General features: G+C 44.4%; 1 protein-coding gene across 1 annotated transcript in view; it reads left to right on the top strand.

Annotated features, from left to right (window-relative positions):
* PARM1 (prostate androgen-regulated mucin-like protein 1) overlaps nt 1–19,870 on the top strand; it is a 131,863-nt gene that overhangs the window by 99,030 nt on the left and 12,963 nt on the right. The window contains exon 5 of the mRNA XM_010838196.1: nt 11,845–11,923. Within this exon, the coding sequence (XP_010836498.1) occupies nt 11,845–11,923 (79 nt within the window). The remainder of the gene's footprint in view (nt 1–11,844; nt 11,924–19,870) is intronic.

Here is a 19,870-nt window from a genome sequence, read left to right as displayed (position 1 = left end):
CTGGCTTTAGTGATTAATTACATGTAGGCAAAGCTAAATTAACTAATGGTTCCAGAGAGATCCTCAAGTTCTTGGGCTGCAGTAACTATACTGATGTCACTGCCCTTGGTCAAGGTGTTGAGACAGGTGACCTGAAACTGACTCTCTGCTTCCCAGCCAAGAGTCATTTTTCCATGACAGACTGGCATACTATTTGGCAAACAGGGTTAGAGCTCTGTCTTGGGCCCTGAGAAGCTCCTCCCTTCCTTCTTGATGCATCCTTGGAACCAAGAAAATGTCAGTGTGGAAAGTCTTATTTGCCAAGGCTAGGGAGTCTCAAAGGGATCTGAGCCTTCACCTGCAGACTAGATGAATCTCAAAAAGGGCATATACAAATTTTCTGGCTTATTTTTCTCTTCAGTATTGTTTTATCTGGAGAAGGAAATGGCAACCCACTCCAGTATTCTTGCGTGCAGAATCTCATGGACAGAGGAGCCGGGCAGGCTACCGTCCATGGGTCACAAGAGTCAGACACGACTGAGTGACTACACCACTACCACCATTGTTTCATCTGTGGTCATGTCTCATTTTCATCGCTGGAATACTAAAGACATAGAACAACCCAAACGTTTTTCAGTTTTCATGGAGATAAATGGCACCTGCATCACATGATTTGCCCCTCTACGTGGGGCATCTGTAAAAGGGTGACTTCAGAGAGGAGATCCTCAACTTGGCCCCTAAGTTGAAAGTCAGAGGCCACAGCTGACTTCTCAGCCTGCCTGCTGCCTTGAAGCTAGTGGTCCCCAGGTGGAAAACTCCCAGGTTTTCAGGGCACCCAGTATCTCTTTGATACTCTCAAGGCTAATTGCATTAAAGATAGCAGATAGCAGATAGCAGAGAGATATCAGGATCTATTTACCTCTTTCTAACATGACCCCTCAGTAGAAATATCTTGGTCCTTCAGTCAAGAAACTTGATGACCCAACATGATACAGCTCACCTGCTCACACTACAGATCAGAATTTTCACAAGAGAAGAAGGAAACTTCTCCTCATCCACGACAAACAATAAAGGGGACTCTCTGATCTTTTTTTTAAAATGAATCTCCAGAAATCTCTCCCATCCCAGTCCCTCAAAGATGACTCAGAGCCGAGATCCCCATCATGTCAAGATGTGGTCCTCTCAGCCCAGTAGAAGCTATAATTCAGCTCCAGCTGAATTATCTTTAGTAAATCAAGCTTGGGGCTGGTGCACTGGGATGACCCAGAGGGATGGTATGGGGAGGGAGGAGGGAGGAGGGTTCAGGATGGGGAACACATGTATACCTGTGGCGGATTCATTTCGATATTTGGCAAAACTAATACAATATTTTAAAGTTTAAAAATAAAATAAAATTAAAAAAAATAAAAGAGTAATGATAGGCTTATAAAAGGCTTCCCATGTGGCGCTAGTGGTAAAGAATCTGCCCGCCAATGTAGGAGATGTAAGAGATGCGGGTTCAATCCCTGGCTCAGGAAGATCTCCTGGAGGAGGGCATGACAACCCACTCCAGTATTCTTGCCTGGAGAATCCCCATGAACAGAGGAGCCTGGCAGGCTACAATCTATAGCATTGCAGAGTCAGACATGACTGAGGAACTTAGGCAGGCTTATAAAACCAGGCACTGAGAATCTGTCCTGCAGGAGAGAACGAGAAGCAGAGACTGACATGTTTAGGGATAGACGTCAGGGCTTAGTTCCTGGCTTCAGGGTTGTTAATGGGTAAGAGACGCCCAGAGACTGAGACCTTTGTACCGTACTTCATGATGGACAAAGCATTTTAAATACACTAATTTGTAAAAGTGCTCTGAGAGCAAAGCGAGTGATTCATCAAAGCTTGGCACACAGTAAACATCAGCTGTGTGAATGATTGAATGAATTGCCACTTTACAGGGAGAGACAGGGCCACAGACACAATATGGAGGCAGGGAGCCATGAAGCAACTTGCTCCTGACTCTTCAGCTAGCGTGTGTATAAAGCCAGTCTTCCAACCCAGGTCTTCTGGTCGCAGAAATAAGTTTGGGAAATCCAGCCTCAAGGGTAGAATTCCATTTCTACACAGTAACCAGATGAATAGGTTTTTATTAACTGCTTTTGCTAAACTCCTAAGTGGAAATGCCCACATGGCTCTGTCCAGCTCGGTGCCCAGCACAGGGTAGCAGGGAAGGAACAGGTGCCTGCCATGACTTCTGTGACCATGGTTGTTTTTCTTAATGCTTTTATTTACTGCTTTTGGCATAATACTAGAGATGTCCCCTGAGAACTGTTGTTAAGTCAAGACTGAATTCAGCCTTTAAGGAGAGACTGTTAATAACATTCAGATGGAGGGGTCACCCCTGTTTCGGGAAGAAGGCTCACTCCCTGTGGGCTTCTTTTGGTCTGGGGAGTGCCGAGTGAGAGGAATGCTCCCTGACGTAGTACTCATGGCAAGCTGCTGTGTGGTGATCCGCTTTCCCTGATGCTGTGGGGAAGGAGGAAGAGGACCACTGTTTGCTCTTCTTAGAAACCCAGCCTAGTTCGCATGACAGGTGTCAAAGGTGAGCTGGGGTCAGGCGACCTAATCAGGTAGTTATAACAAAGAGGCTTCATTTGTGTTGGGAAAGATTGTAATTGCAAGTGAAATGAAGACACTTTAAAACTATGGTCACCAGGACCTGGCATTAATTACAAACCTGCATTCCCTGCATCCTTCAAGCACAGCTGACATGCCTGCAGGAGAGAGAAATGAAGGAAAGAGAAACGCGCACTTGCTCGGGCAAATGCAAATCTTTTATTATCTCAACAGAGAGTCGTGTTTCTTGTATACATTTTTTTAACTATATTCTATCCAAATGGGTAAGATACTTTTTATTTTTTTTCCAATTTAATTTTAATTTTATTTTATTTTTAAACTTTACAATATTGTATTAGTTTTGCCAAACATTGAAATGAATCCGCCACAGGTATACCTGTGTACTTTTTAAAATTGGGGTATAGTTGTTTTCCAATGTTGTGTTAGTTTCTGCTGTACAACTAAGTGAATCAGCCTTATGTATACATATACACCCTCCCTCTTGGGCCTCCCTCTCACCCCTGCATTCCACCCCTCTGGGTCATCACTCAGCACCAAGCTGAGCTCCCCGTGCTATATAGCAGCATCCCACTAGCTCGTTATTTTACACACGGTAGTGTATATTTTAGACAAAAATAAAGCCAGTCCCTAAACCAGGGCTTCTGATTACAGGAAGTAGAAAAATACAGGTATTAGGGATCCTGCCCCAAAGTTTGAATCCCAAGTCTGTCCACTGACCATTTCTGCAAACTAACTAGCTTTTAGGAGAAAGTATAAACATGATGGCAATGGCACCCCACTCCAGTACTCTTGCCTGGAAAATCCTATGGACGGAGGAGCCTGATGGGCTGCAGTCCATGGAGTTGCTAAGAGTTGGACACGACTGAGCGACTTCACTTTCACTTTTCACTTTCATGCATTGGAGAAGGAAATGGCAACCCACTCCAGTGTTCTTGCCTGGAGAATCCCAGGGACGGGGGAGCCTGGTGGGCTGCTGTCTATGGGGTCGCACAGAGTCGGCCACGACTGAAGTGACTTAGCACAGCATAAACATGAAGTAAATGATTCCAATTGGGGTAATATTTGACCGATTTTTATAAAGTTCACCTCTGTCACTCTGTGTGACGAATTGACTGAGCAGTAATTTAATGATTTAAAGCTATAAGAGGAAGGGTGCAGTGGAGAGGACTGAGACAAACTTAGATTGTGCTAATTAAAAGCAATTCTGTGGCATATTTGCATGCAAGCTCTATGCCTTATAAGGGAGTTTTAATTTGGTATCATAGCTACTTACAAAGTTCAGTTTAACAAATAACTACACTTTAGAAGAATCAGTTCTTTTATGAGTTACTTACTTTGGGTCTAGACAAAGAAGTACACTTGGTATCCTTAGCTTTTAACGGACTTTCAGTGCAGAGAGTTTGCAGAACATGTTCACAGAAAGCTATGAGTCTAACAGTGTATTTCACATGTCTTTATCTTAGATGTATACGCATACCTACCCATAGCTACACCTGTCACCATTACAGACTAGAATAAGTTTGTGGACTTGTGCCGTACAAAGGGAAAGATCAAACATCTAGAAAAGGAGGGTTCAAGATGAGCAGACATCATTGGGAGTGATTTGCAAGACCACGTTGGACTTGAAAAGATTCTTGCGAATCCTGCCTCTGGCCAGAGTACTCCCATGGTTCCCACCCTCTCCACTGTCGAGTCCAAACAGCACATCTGGCTTTCAGAACTCTCCACAGTCTGGTCCTGAGTACCTAGCCACTTCATGGTCCCTTTTCATTTCCATCACACCCACTTATGCTGACGGCAGCCTTAGTTTTGTCACCTCTGTAAGTTGTGTGACCTTGGGTAAGATACCTCTCTCCTCCATTCCCTCAATATCTCAGTCTCCTAACCCATAATGTGAAGGGACCAGGCTCACTACAGTCCCCTTCATTCATGCCCCTGTGCAAAGCACATCCTCCCATGTGACCCTACCAACAGAGCCACAAAGTGGAAAGGACATGGATTATCCCAGTTTTCAGGTGAGGACACCGGTTAAGGTGCTTCTATCTTCAAAGTAAAAGCGTGGTCGCTCAATTGTGTCTGACTCTTTGCGACCCCATGGGCTGTAGCCCACCAGGTTCCTCTGTCCATGGAATTCTCTAGGCAAGAATCCTGGAGTGAGTTGCCATTCCCTTCTCCAGGGGATCTTCCCAACCCAGGGACTGAACCCAGCCCTCCCTCATTGCAGGCAGATTCTTTACCATCTGAGCCACCAGGGAAGCCCTCTGTCTCCAAACTCAGTGCTAATCCTTCAGGCCTGAAATGTTAGGTGTCTGTCTCCATCTAGCTGGTTCTTGCCTCAAGCCTTCAATACTGTCTGTCCCAGTCTTGACCACCCTTTAGAGAACAGTTTCTCTCCCTCCTCTGCCCTATGCCTGCTGTTAGAGACACACATCCTCCCCCAAGTCAGAGGCAGAAATACAGAGTTTGCTGCCACCCACCTCCCACTTTAAGTACCCACCTGTTTGTCCATCCCATGCTACACTCCCCTGTGAGGTCCCAAGACTCTTGTCTCCACAACTGGGTGGTGAAACCTCAGATCCCTGCCTGTTGTGTCTTTCTATTGGCACCGTCATAGCCCAAGAGAAGCCCGGGGAGCTCCATCAGGAGATTGGTTTGTAGCTTGTGGGATTGGTTTGAGGTCAGAGGGAGATAAGCTTCATTTCCTCTAGTATGGGATAGAGTAGGAAGAAACACAGGGGTAAAATTCTAGCAGAATTCAAGGCCAGAAGTCAAAGCGACCTTCAATAATGTAAAATTAGGATCCGCCTAGATTACAGTGTCCAAAAATGGAGATTTTTCCTTTTCACGTTTTCTCCCCCATATCACAACCTACACGCACATGCATGCATGCACACACCCACAGGCACAGGACTAAAGCAAATTGCAGCCCCCGCCTACCCTGTGGTGGTGCCTATTCTGCAGTGTAAGCTTTAGGTGACACTCCCAGTAGAGTTCTGGACCACAGCACACACTAGAAACTGATGACCTAGCCCTTCTTGGGCTGCTGTTCTGACTGGTGTCTGCTCCTGACTGGTCCTTCTCCTCATTAACCAGAATCATTGAGCTTCAGTTCATCTCCACCAGGACCCATATGAGGACCCAAACTCCCACATGGCCCAGAGTTGGGCCCTGATTCCTAGACAGCCAACAGAAGGCAGACAGAGAATGGGCCAGAGCAGCAGATTTTATTCGCAAGTGGACTCGGATCTAACGTGCTTCTCCTGCAATGCAAGAGACTTGAGTTGGATCGCTGGGTTGGGAATATCCTCTGGACAAGGAAATGGCAATCCACTCCAGAATTCTTTCTTGGGAAATCTCATAGGCAGAGGAACCTAGTGGGCTACGGTCCATGGGGTCACAAAGAGTCAGACTTGACTGAGTAACTAACACTTTCTATTTCACGTTGGGATCTGATACTAGGGTCCAGATGGCAGGAGAACCCAGCAGGTAATAGTGTGGACTCGGGAGCCAGTCCCTGTATCCCAGTCCCTCTAATTACCAACCATGGGCTTTGTGCCCTTAACTTCTCTGTGCCTCAGTTTCCTCATCTGTAAAATGGAGATAACAAGAGGACCCACCACACATAGTTCTTGTGAGGATTGCTTGAATCGAAATATGTGACGTTTATAGAGCAATCCTGGCACAGAGTAAATGTTGGTTGTCGTAATTTGTATTCTTGTTGTTTATTACTCTTACCCTTGTTGTTTGGAGGAAGGAGTTGTGACATGAGACTGTTACTGTAAAGTGGGGAGAGCCCTTCCTTAGTGCAATAAAGGGAGATTTGGGCACATCCAGAGGTCAGCCCTCCAGTTCCTTTCCTTACCAGCTGCCCACTTCTGTCCTCCAGCTCATGGGCAGACACATTCTTTTCAAGAAGAGTTCATCTGAGACAGAATGTTCCTTTCCTCTTGGTGGCTTTAACTGAAGGAGCCACCACACACTCTGAAGTGGCCACCCGCTCCTCTTGTTCATTTCTTACCTATTCTCTAGACCAGGAAAAGGAAAGAAAAGATCAAGAACACTGAAAAACAGTCAAGAGGTTTGTTAAAGACTTCTCAAAATAGATCAGACACACACACTCATACCCAAGATCCTGACCAAAGCACTTACACATGCATTCTAAACAAGCTAACTGATGAATTTCCAAGGAGAACGTAGTTCAGGAGTCATCCACAAAGAGCAGCAAGACACACCTTCTTTTGTCACACTAGAAACATCCCACTGTCATCTCCTTTGCCCCCTGGTGCTGTCAGAGCAATTGCAACTTTTTGGAGGAACCTAGGAAAACTCTTTCTTTCAGAGGCCATTTGAGTTCATGTCATCACATCCTAATATTCTCATTTCTGGATATGATTAGCAGGTATCCTGCCAAGAGGTCAGATGAACTGTTTCTTTCATGCTTAAAATAGGAGAAATAAAGGAACCCCCTAAATGAGAAGAGCCCCCTCGGATGAGGACATCTGAGGTTTGGGAATATTGCTAAGCCCGGGAAGACAGGAGAGCACCTTTAGGACAAGTGACAGGGAAGTAGGCTGGACAGAGCTCCTTCTGTGTGTGCAGGACTCCCTGTGTCTGCGAAGGACTAGATGGAATATAATAAAAAGAGGCAGGTGTTGGGAGAGAGAGCCCTTAAAATGATGCCATAGTTTATTCCAGGACTTCACAGGCACAGGACAGAGTCAAATAAGACAAGTGATGCCCTTCAGGAAAGCCTGTCTTTCGGTAGTCCGCTCAAAGTCTGACCAGGAGCATGGCTTTGTGGGATTTTGCTTTGGCTATTTCAAGGATATAATCGGATTCTATTCAGACAGATATTTCTAAAATAACTCCTCCTGCTCAGTCATCCCTGGGGACTCACAAGCACATGCTGCGGTGGTTGGACCACAGCTGTAGTCATGGGAGTAGCCTCTCAGGAGAGACCCAGAGCACAAGGTTCCAAGATGGTTGGGTGGGGAGACTGCTGTTTAAGAACTTTCTCAGCACAGTGACTGGGCTCAAAAACTGCCAGTTATCTTTTTTCTTTGTCCATATTACATTTAATTATTCAACATTTTAAAAAGTAATTAAACACCCACAGTGGGCTAGAAGCTGCCTGGTGCTGAGAATTCAGGGATGTGGCAGAAGAGACACAGGATGTATGTGAGAGTCTGTCTGGGTAAAATCGCAAACACAACACAGAGTGTTTACGAAAAGCAGATACAAAGAACCGAGGACGTACAACAGCGCTTCAACTTGCTCAGGGGTGTCAGGAAAGCTTCCCAGAAGGGCTGATGTTTAGTTGTCATGAGGAAAGCGTAGGAGTTGACCAAGCTGAAAAAAGGGTGGAGATGTAACCAGTATATTAATGATTAAACAGGCAAACCCCAGGAAATTGTCCTGGGTTCAAATGTTAGCTTAATGATTTGCCAGCTTGTAAAATCTGAATCAAGTTCTTAAATCTCTCTGAGCCTTGACTGCTCATCTATCAAATGGGACTCCTTCTCCTCACCTCATAAAGAGAATTAAATGAGACGTGAGCTGTAAGTTTCGCGGCCCAGTGCCAGACCTAAGTAACCACTGCAAGTATAGAATAGATTATTCTTTAGCCTGTTCTGGTTTTTTATCCTGTGTTGTTACAAAAGTGGGGGAAATATGAAAACCCTCTGAGAAGCCTCAGCCTTCACAGAGCTTCTTCTGCTCCATCACACCCTCCTTGTTTTTTTCTCCACCTGCCCCTCCACCTCAAAAGAAAAGTAGCAAGTGAAGGGAAAGTCCAGCTTGCTTTAACCAGAACTCAGGGGGAAATGGCATTTGTTTTCGCAAGGAGGAAATCCAGCCTTTTCAGATACTGTATACAGTTGGGCTCATTTTGGCTCAGCAACCCCCTCAGATGCTCAGACCGCTATGTCCTGGGGTGTGGAACTTCCCAGGAGGGGCTTCTCAGCAGCTTCTGATGGCGGCAGCTGCCATGGAGGTGAGAGCAAGCTCAGGACATGAGACGTCCTAGGACCAGGGCCTGATGAAAGCCTTCCAGTTCCAGAAGACCATTGCCCCCCCTAGGTGGCACCCTCTGAGACGAGCTGGGTGGCAGAATAGTTAATAAAGTGGCCCAAATATATAAGTGTAGTCCATTTTACTTCACATGTTTTGTTCTCCTTTTGGGCAGTAAGAACCCTCAGAAATGCCCTTTTGTTCAGCTGCCCTCAAGGGCTCATGAGGGGACATCACCTGCTGATTCCAGCTTTGGTCACGTGGGCTGTCCTTTATGACCAAGAAGGGTGGCCTTCAAGAGCCTTATTTGAAGACTTGTCTACACCAAGAGCCAGATAGCCACCAGTCAGAGAAGTGAGTCATTCTACCACTCGCTGTATTAAAAAAAAAAATAGCAACATGAGTTGGGGAACTGCTGGGTTTTTTTTTAAGGTTTAGTATTTTATTTTAAATGACAAATTCAGTTTCAATTTCTATTATGACAAATACAATAAATATAATTCACATTAACCAAAGCTTTGTGGAATCTCCATTAAGTTTTTTTTTTTTTAATTAATTTTTATTGGACTGTGGTTGCTTTACAATGTAGAGAACAAATATATGGATGCCAAGGAAGAAAGGGGGCGGCGGGGGGGATGAATTGGGAGACTGGGACTGACGTCTATGCACTATTGATCCTATGTATAAAATAGACAACTAATGAGGACACCCTGTACAACACAGGGAGCTCTGCTTCGTGCACTGTGGTGACCGGAATGGGAAGGAAGTCCAAATGGGAGGCTATCTACATTTATGTATGGCTGGTCCATTTTGCGGTACAGTGGGAACTGCCTGTTTTATCTTCAATAAGAGGTGGTATATAAAAAAATCCAGTAAATCGCAAAGTTGGAGAAGATCCAACAGCCTAGAGTGAGGGAAGAAACTTTGGGAAAGGTCAAACCTATGGTCTCCTATATTAATCATATCCTGGGGCAAGAAAGAAGGGTCTGACAGAGAAATCAACTATATTCTTTCTCTTCTCCCATTTTTTGAAAGGAGGAGATTAAATTCAAAGATCAGTTTTCAAAACTGCTCCTAATTGCGATCAGTGTATCTTTTTAAATCCTGAAATACCCCCATTATTTTATTGTGCAGTAATAATCCTCATTTCTCAAGCTCTTAAAACAGCTGTTAAGAGGTTTCAATGAACTTTGAATTGTTCTAATTTCAGCACAGTTTGAAGACCAGGAAACTAAGTGCCACCTTTCAAAGTAGGAGTAGAGGTGTTCCATAAAGGGATCTGATCTTGAATTTTCTCTGCTTGATCCAGTCTGCATATTTGAGTGTTTGGTGCCATAATCATATTTTGATAGTAGTAAATGGGGAGTGAGAAATATATTGATAATTATGCCAGTCTGGCTCTAAACGACTCTAGTAGCAAAGAGATGGATGTGTGAGTGTTCAGGGTGTGGGAGCTCTGAAATGGTGCACGATGTCAGTCTGTGTAGACAGTCAAGGTCTGGTCTTGATCTCGATGTTAGCAATTCCTCCTTGGCCTTTTAGAAATTATAACCAGTTGGGGCATGGATGTCCACTGCAGCCTTCTTTCACCCAAACCTTGGGGGAGTTACTAAAGAGTTCACGGGTAGACTGATTTGTGCTTCTTAGCTCTGTCTAATTCCTTCGATGGAATGACTAATGAGAAGCACAATACACAAAAGCCATTCATAAGAGAGAGGGAAAAATATAAGAAGTGGCAAAATAATCTACAAATAGTATATCTCCAAAAATGTGGGGCAGATCCGTCACCTTGATGGATCCATAAAAGATGGGCACTGGTCCAGGAAGTCATGTCTGGATAGGGCTTTAGCTTGGTACACGTGGGTACATGCAGTTGTGTCCAGCTCTTTGTGACCCTATGGACTGTAGCCCACCAGGCTTCTCTGTCCGTGGAATTCTCCAGGCAAGAATACTGGAGTGGGTTGCCATGCCCTCCTCCAGGGGATCTTCCTGACCCAGGGATCGAACCCACGTCTCTCACATCTCCTGCATTGGCAGGCGGGCTCTTTACCACTAGCACCAGCTTGGTGCATAGGGCATCTCATTTAATTTTCTTAAAATTATGCAGACGAGTAGAACAGCTCTTCTTTCTGTATATAAAGGTATATATAGCAGGTGAGCAGTGTATGAGTTGACAAGGTTAATAGCCTACATTCAGACAGCTAATAATGACCGAACCACATTTGAATCTACATCTTCTAGATCTGAAGCTCTTCCCAATGTGTTTTAAGAGTCCCATTCATTTGTTCAAGTAGAAAATAATTTCTCAGTGGCCTGAAATAGTAAATGGGGCCCCTAATAACAATTTTAGTCACTTTTAACAAAAAGTCACTTTAACTAAGAGACAAGAGCCCAATTGATTCTTGCATTTCTGAGGTGAAATAAATCTGAAATATATACGTTATTAGTCACCAGCTCACACAAAAAGCATGCTGTGCTCCAAAGTAGTCATCTGTGGAAGCAATGTGGTTATTCTCATAAGGTTACATGCTCAAAGGATTTTGTTTTGTTTGGTTTTTTTAAGTTGCCCTAATAGTTGCCTTTGGAGCCAGATTCTAAACTACACAATAAAACATTCATGTTACTTTATAACTGTACCTGGTTATTTCTACAAACAAAAAATAGTGTTACCTAACAGACTTGACCTTATTTTATATATCAAACTTGACTTTATCCTCTATAAAATCAGATTTACCAAGAATGAAAGCTGTGGGGTTTTTTTTAATGCTTTGATTTGATGGCGTCATTAAAAGTAGCACATTTCCTACCAAGATGACCCTTTTGAACTGGACACTGAGATAGCTGTGTGGTTCTGGTTTATTAAAACATCAATTGCATCATCTTGTCATGATCTTTGATTAAGCATCCTAGCTCTTCCAATATCTTGCGAGTGCTAGAAAGACAAGCTAAAATGTACTAAAGAAGAAAATGGGACTTCAGGAGATTTTAAATCCACTTTGCCTGCAAACAGCAGCAACAGTGGCAACAGATTGGTGGTATTCTTAAAAAGATAATCAAATATTACTGTGGCCTGTTTTCTGAACTCCAGGTCACCCAGAAGGTCTTAATAAATAGTGGCCATTTACTCAACTTAGCCTAACCTGAGAAGTGTTTTGATAACAGAATGCATCCCCTGGGGTTTGTTGCAGAACCATCTGAAATGAGCACCCTTCCTTCACCTTCTTGCTGTGCTTTGCTCTTTCCCAGGCAGCATCGCCGCCATCACGGTGACGGTCATTGCTGTGGTGTTACTGGTGTTTGGAGTTGCAGCGTATCTGAAGATCAGGTAAGACACACCTTCTTCTTCATAAAGAATGGAATTCCAATTTGTCAGGCTTCAGGCTGAGTGCTGTTTTGCTGAGTACTTGTTTCTTGATAAGTGTCTTAGCTCTCAGAAATCTTGGCAGGGAAGTGAAAATGGCCAGCGGCTTGCACCCTGGACAGGAATAGATGGGACGGTATCTGAAAGCTGGCAAAGCAGAAGAAATCAGCAAATATACAGCATGATGATGTAATGGAAGGAGAATGAACCCAGAGTCAGGAGACTGGGGTCTTGGTCCTCTGCCCTTAAATCACATCATCACCCTGAGAAAGTCACCTGCCTCCTAAACCCACCTTGTCTTACCTGTGAAATGGGAGAGAAGTAGGGTGGGGGGGCTTGATGGTTCCTAAAAATTGATGCTCTGAACACTGCTGTGGAGGTGTGTATCCAGCCTAGAAGGAGGTTCTCACTGCTTCTAAATCAAAATGTTGAAAATACAAGGATGGTATAGTGTTTCCTATAAAACTGGTTTTTTTTTTCCCCCCTGAGATTTTATTCTTGTATTTTGGGTTTTAAAGTAGCCTGTCTCTTATGAAAAGAGTCACTCAGTGGTAAAGAATCTGCCTGCCAAAGCAGGAGACATGGCTTTGATCCCCAGTCCGAGAAGATCCCCTGGAGAAGGAAATGGAAACCCACTCCAGTATTCTTGCCTAGGAAATCCCATGGACTCTGAGGAGCCTGGTAGGCTACAGTCCATAGGGTCACAAAGAGTAGGACAGACATAGCAACTAAATAACAACAAAAACCCAGGAGAAAGTTGTAGTACTCTGTGAGTCTCCCACTTTTGTTGTCTGTAGGAGTGTTAAGTCATGTCCAACTCTTTGCAACCCCATGTACTGTAGCCTGCCAGGCTCCTCTGTCCATGGGACTCTCCAGGCAAGAATACTGGAGAGAATTGCATTTTCTCTTCGAGGGGATCTTCCCGATCCAGGGATCAAACCCACATCTCTTATGCCTCCTACATTGGCAGGCAGGTTCTTTACCACTAGCACCACCTAGGAAGCCCCTTTTGTTGTCTAGCACTCTGTAAAATTTCAAAGTCTCAAAGACCACATTCTTCACATTGAGTGTCCTGCCAGCTGTTAAATGCCGAAAGGCATGCAGCACTCTGCTTCACCGGTCTGTGCAGTGCCTATAACAGGAACAGGAGGACACATGCCACTGCGATGAGCACAGCTGGTCCCTGACCCCCAGCACATTATCCTCCCAGCAGCCGGGGCCCGGTTAAAATCAGGTCAGAATCAGGTCAGAATCTCCTCTGACCTGTCATTCCCTCCCTCAGACACCCCCAGTGGCCTCCCCCTCACCCCTAGAATTCAATTGACTCTTCAGCTTGTCCTGGGTTTCTTCATGGACCCACCCTGCCCATCCTTCTTGCTCATCACACATTTCTCTCCCTGCTAACCAGTGAGCTGCAGTCACTCTGGCTTTCTATCCAGTTTTTAGGACACGCTAGGTTCCTTGTCTCTCCAGGTCCTTGGTTCTTGTGTATGTGTGTATGTGAGAGAGAGAGAGAGAGAGAGAGAGAGAGACTGGCTTTTTTATTGGAGTATAATCGCTTTACAATTTTGTGTTAGTTTTTTCTCTGAGGCAACATGAATTAGCTATTGTTCTTCAGTCTCTAAGTCATATCCAACTCTTTGCGACCCCATGGTCTGCAGCATGCCAGGCAGCCCTGCCCATCACCAGCTCCTGGAGCTTACTCAAACTCATGTCCATTGAGTCAGTGATGCCATCCAACCATCTCATCCTCTGTCATCCCCTTCTCCTCCAGCCTTCAGTCTTTCCCAGCATCAGGGTCTTTTCCAGTGAGTCAGCTCTTCGCATAAGGTGGCCAAAGTATTGGAGCTTAGGCTTCAGCATCAGTCCTTCCAGTGATATTCAGGGTTAACTTCCTTTAAGATTGACTGATTTGATCTCCTTTCAGTCCAAGGGACTCTCAAGAGTCTTCTCCAGCTCCAGTCCGAAAGCATCAATTCCTCGGTGCTCAGCCTATGTATACACAGGTCTCCCTCTGGAGCCTCTCTCTCACCCCACTGCCATCCCACCCGTCTAGGTCATCACAGAGCACTGGGCTGAGCTCCTTGTGTTACATAGCAGCTTTCCAGCGGTTATCTCTTTTTACACACGACAGTGTATATATATGTCAGTGCTACTTTCTCAGTTCGTCCCATCCTCTCCTTCCCTGCCTGTGCCCGCGTGTCCATTCTTCTCATCTCCGTCTAGTCCTGCCCGGCAAATAGGTTCATCAGTAGCATTTGTCTGGTTGGACCCTCTCCCTGAAATGATTTTCTTCTAGTTCTTCCTCACACACGGCTTTCAAGTGGCATCGTCTAGGAGAAGTTCCTCCTCTTGGTTTGGTGCCCTTGTTATTTCTTCTCCTAGTGTCTCAATTAATTTCATCCTGGCGATAATCACCATCTGTGATTTCATTTGTTTTTTTATATATTTATTCGTGTGTCTATTGTCTCTTTTCCCCACAAAACTGTAAGCTGCGTGAGGATCCTGACTTCATCTGTGAGCATTTTGCTGGCACAAAGAAGATGCTTCATACACTGAGTAAATGAACAACCAAATGTAAGAATATGCAAGCACGCAGGCACGGTGGTGCACACAGGTGTGCTCCTGTTTTTTGTTTTTGTTTTTTCATCACTGCTGTGCTTCTTTCTCAAGGGGCACGTCTGGTTCCCCACACGGAGCTCATATGTTTAGTGTCTCATCTCTAACCACACCTCCCCTCTGCTGCCTCCCAGCTCTTCCAGTCACCCCAGCCCAGCGCCCACAGGGGAGCCCTCCCCTCCACTCCCCTTTTATCTCCCTCTATCTTTTGTTCTACACATGACCAAATCAATCTAATGATGGTGTCAAGTATCAGAGTGCCTTGTAATATCACCTTATCTCAGGTACAATGAACAGGAAAGAAACATTTCAAAGAGAAACTGGAATTAAAGTGTCAGCATTATCTGTGTCTAAAGTCTTTATGAAAGGTTTCGGGGTCTTCAGATTTTTTTTTTAATTATCTTTCTCTTCATTAAGTCTGTATTTCCTTGAGCATCAAACAGTTTTATGAATTATATCTTACTTTTCCATCTTGCTTAATTACTAGTTTATCACTGTAGAAACACTGCATTTTAATTATGAGTTATATTGGCTTTTATGAACCTTTCTGGGTACCTCATTCCCACTTTGTAACAGAGCTTCTCTTTGTGTTTGGGAGATTCAGGGTGGGATTCAAAAAAAGGAACTTACAGAGAAACTTTGGAGTCATTTTGGAATCACCAATGGTGAGTTGCAAAGGGCTCTGTCACCAAAAGAAACACCCACACAGACTGTGGTACAAAATAGAAACACTTCCCTCTCTCCACACAAAAAATAATGTTGAAATAACCTCAGGGCTGTTGTTCTTGACCCCAGGCAAGAATTCAAGTTCACCACCTGAAGCGTCCCACTGACCACAGGCAGGCAGACTAAAACAGTGACTAAGAATTGAGATTCCACTGGGGATCAGGGGGATGTCAGTTTCTGTCCCAGCCCTCGCATTTTCTAGCAGGTTCTATTAATACCATCACTGTATCATGTAACAGAGATTCACTAACCTTGACGTCCCTCCTCTTTAAGATGATGTGGTGGTTTAGTCACTAAGTCATATCTGACTCTTGGGACCCCATGGACTGTAGCCTGCCAGGCTCTTCTGTTCATGGGATTCTCTAGGCAAGAATACTGGAGTGGGTAGCTGTTCCCTTTCCCAGGGGATCTTCCCAACCCAGGGACCAAACCTGGGTCTCCTGCATTGCAGGCGGATTCTTTACCAACTGAGCCACCAGGGAAGCCCCTTTAAGATGAGGACAGTAGCTTTAACTATTTGATAGCATCATTTGGAGGCAGATGGACACTGCTTCCCAAGTACATAGTTCTGCCACCACCACCACCATCTCTGTCGTCATCATCAAAGTTACTGGAAGGAACCCCAGTAGGATGGTTGCTGCATAGACAGTTACTGAGCGTTAGCCATGTGCCAGGCACTCTGTTAAACCCTGGGGTGTCATATCAGTGATAAGACACAGTTCTGCCATCTCAGAACTTAATGCGTTTGGGAAAGTTAGCAGGCCATTAAAATTGGTTCTAACGAGTGCTGATTAACACTGTATAACATTTTATTTTAAAAATTTAAGATATTTTTTTTTCTCCACGCTTTCTCCACATAATAAATTCAGTGAATGACTGAAATGAACTAGTCGTTGTTTCTCTTCCCCATAGTGTAGATCCTCCTCTTAATGTAGAAAGGCCCCCAGTGGTGTGAGTATAAGATTGCTCATTATTTTTGGCACTACAAACTTAAGGATGGATAAAGTGATCAGACCCCTGTTTGGAAACCCCCTAAGGAAAACCCCTTTCTGCTGCTATGTTAATTATTTTGGAAAATTGATAACATAAGGAAGTTAATAGCACTCATAAATCTTCAGGTTGTGCTAAAACCCCTTCAAGTGTCACTCTGCCAGATTCTTGGAAAGCCCCACTAATCATTACGAGGCTTCCCAGGTGGCATTAGTGGTAAAGAACCTGCCTGTCAATGCGGGAGACAGAGGGTCGATCACTGGGACAGGAAGAACCCCTGGAGGAGGAAATGGCAACCCACTCCAGTATTCTTGTCTGGAGAATCCCACAGATAGAGGAGCCTGGTGGGCCACTGTCCATAGGGTCACAAAGGGTTGGACACAACTGAAGCGACTTAGCACACGCACTAATCATTCATCAAAAATACATTTGGCTCCGTTGTCAAATGTGCATACATGCGTGTGTGTGTTTACGCGTACCTAAGATTAAGTTTGGCCTTGGCTGGAAGTTTCTTCCATTCCTATTGTCCCAGATTTCTGAGAACAGTAAAATGACAAGAAGTATGTTGTCTGTGGTTTTTCAGCTCACTTAGCCAGAGCAGCAGGTGACTGAAATCACAGCCCTTGGGGGAGCCATTAGCGTCTGGCCTGGGCTATAGCCTGGCCCAGCTAATTTCCGGGCCAATGCAGAAGAAGAGTCTATTTGAAAGGGCAGCCTCATCACCAGAAAAAGGTCCTCTTCCTCCTGGAGAGCTCTGCAAACCAGTGGCTTGAGAGTTTCACCTCTTAGCCAAATTCTAACTCCCTCTGAAGATGTTGAGTAAACTGATCAGCCATCCGTTTTCACACTCCGCTCTTTAGGGATCCATGACCCCTAGTTTTGTCTCATTATCTCCTGTCTGAAGGACCTCATCTCTCCGTAACCTAAGCCATGTTTAGATTCAGCTAATAAAAATGAACAGCCCAGAACCTTCCAACTCTCTTTACTACTATCCGCCCATGCATTGTAGCCGGCAGGAGTATGGAGTGGAAGGAGGAACATGGGCTTTGCAATCAGGTTCGATCCTGACCCTTCTACTTACTATTTAGGCGGCCTTGGGCAAATTATAATCTCCCTGATTCTTCATTTCTTCACCTGAAAACATAGAGCTGGTAACACCTATCTTTCAAGGTTGTCTTGTAGAGGAAATGGAGGAATGAATGTAGGCAACCTGGAAAGACTGTATTACATGGTGGTTAAGAACATGGACTCCAAGGCAAGTTTACTAATCACTTTGTGCTCAGTTTCTTCCCTTATGAAAGCGGACTAGAACATGAATACCTAACTCAGGCTTGTTATGAGGATTAAATTGTGATACAGACAAACATCCAGGTCCCAGGGTTGAAGTGAGGGCCATGGTAGGCTCAATACTGTCATCATTGTAACCGTCATCACATGCTTCCACTTAGTCGCTAAGTAAAATGGTAGCCACCAACTGCCCCATTCTCTAGGCATCAGGGATCCAAAGGAGAGCAGAGAGGAGAGGAGGAGGAAGATGGCACAGCAGCTCAGTTTTCTAATCACATGTTGATGTGACGACTTTCATGTCCCATCCTGGCAATTTCAGTGGGGCTTTGTCTACACGCCTGTGGAGTGGCATCCTCGTGCTGCATTAATAGAAACTCTCCCTGCGAAGTCTTTATTCCAGGGCTTGTTTGCAACTTTAAAAGAAAGCAAAAGCCCTGCCTGCCTCTAGCAGAAGGGTGTCTTTAATTAATGATGATTGAAGAATGAGGTAAGTCGGTTTTGTTTTTGTTTAAATTGGCTTAAAACTGTTCAGCCACGGGATAATCTCCCGGGCAGGAGATCGTATCTGTCACAGTACTGCGGATGCTGCTGTAATTAGGTGTGCTGGTAACCCAGACAGACAACATGGGCTGTTCCCGTCACAAAAATAACTGTGACTTGTAGACACAACAGGACCTGGCTTCTAAGACATCTGGTTAGAAGTAACCTGTTTTACTTTAAGTCTTCTGGTGGTGACATTTTCTACAAACTGGATTCCTCCTGGCTGTTATTAGGTTTAAAAAGCAGGCCCACAAGGAGCCAATCATGATGTCTAAGATCTTCTGGGGTTTGTTTGCTACACACTGGTCTTTTCAGACCAGCTTTTGGCATTCTGTAGGTCTAGTTGACTTGATTCTCTAACTCAGTGGTTCTCAAATTTCAACGTGCATGAGAGCCAATGGGCAAGCTTATTGAAAACACAGTTTCCTGGGTCTCAGCCCCTTAGGTTCCGCCTGTGTGTCAGGGTGGGGCCCGTACACTGGCAGCTCTCAACAGTTCACGGGTGATGCCAAAGCTGCTGGTCCAAGGACCAGACTTTAAGTAACCCTACTCTACTTTCACCTCCCGACACTCTGAAGACACTGGGCTCTAAAGTTTCCCGGGTATAATCTTCTATTGTTTCATGCCTCTGTTTTTATGAACATGCTGATCTCTGACTAGAGGTGTTTGGTTCACTTTTTTTTTTAATTCAAGCGTAATTGCTTTACAATGTTGTGTTAGTTTCTGCTGTACAACTATCAGCTATATGTATACATATATCCCCTCTCTCTTGGACACCCACCCCCACCTCTCTGGTCATCACAGAGCATGGAGCAGAGATCCCTGCGCTTTAAAGCAGCTTCCCACTGGCTATCTATTTGGCACATGGTACTGTATATATGGTTGTCTGAGGAGGCCTTACAAATAGTTGTGAAAAGAAGAGAAGCGAAAGGCAAAGGAGAAAAGGAAAGATATACCCATCTGAATGCAGAGTTCCAAAGAATAGCAAGGAGAGATAAGAAAGCCTTCCTCAGTGATCAGTGCAAAGAAATAGAGGAAAACAATAGAATGGGGAAGACTAGAGATCTCTTCAAGAAAATTAGAGATATCAAGGAAACATTTCATGCAAAGATGGGCACAATAAAGGACAGAAATTGTATGGACTTAACAGAAGCAGAAGATATTCAGAAGACGTGGCAAGAATACACAGAAGAACTATACAAAAAACATCTTCATGACCCAGATAATCATGATGGTGTGATCACTCACCTAGAGCCAAACATCCTGGAATGCAAAGTCAAGTGGGCCCTAGGAAACATCACTATGAACAAAGCTAGTGGATGTGATAGAATTCCAGTTGAGCTATTTCAAATGATGATGCTGTGAAAGTGCTGCACTCAATATACCAGCAAATTTGGAAAACTCAGCAGTGGCCACAGGACTGGAAAAGGCCAGTTTTCATTTCAATCCCGAAGAAAGACAATGCCAAAGAATGCTCAAACTATTGCATAATTGCACTCATCTCACACACTAGCAAAGTAATGCTCAAAATTCTCCAAGCTAGTCTTCAGCAGTATGTGAACCATGAACTTCCAGATGTTCAAGCTGGGTTAAGAAAAGGTAGAGGAACCAGAGATCAAATTGCCAACATCTGTTGGATCATCAAAAAAAGCAAGAAAGTTCCAGAAAAACATCTACTTTTGCTTTATTGACTATGCCAAAGTGTTTGACTGTGTGGATCACAATAAACTGTGGAAAATTCTGAAAGAG

The sequence above is a fragment of the Bison bison genome, unplaced genomic scaffold, assembly GCF_000754665.1.
Source record: "Bison bison bison isolate TAMUID 2011002044 unplaced genomic scaffold, Bison_UMD1.0 scf7180017864092, whole genome shotgun sequence".
Lineage (NCBI taxonomy): Eukaryota > Metazoa > Chordata > Mammalia > Artiodactyla > Bovidae > Bison > Bison bison.
Note: the sequence above shows the minus strand (reverse complement) of the source record. Positions and strands in the feature narration are given on the sequence as shown.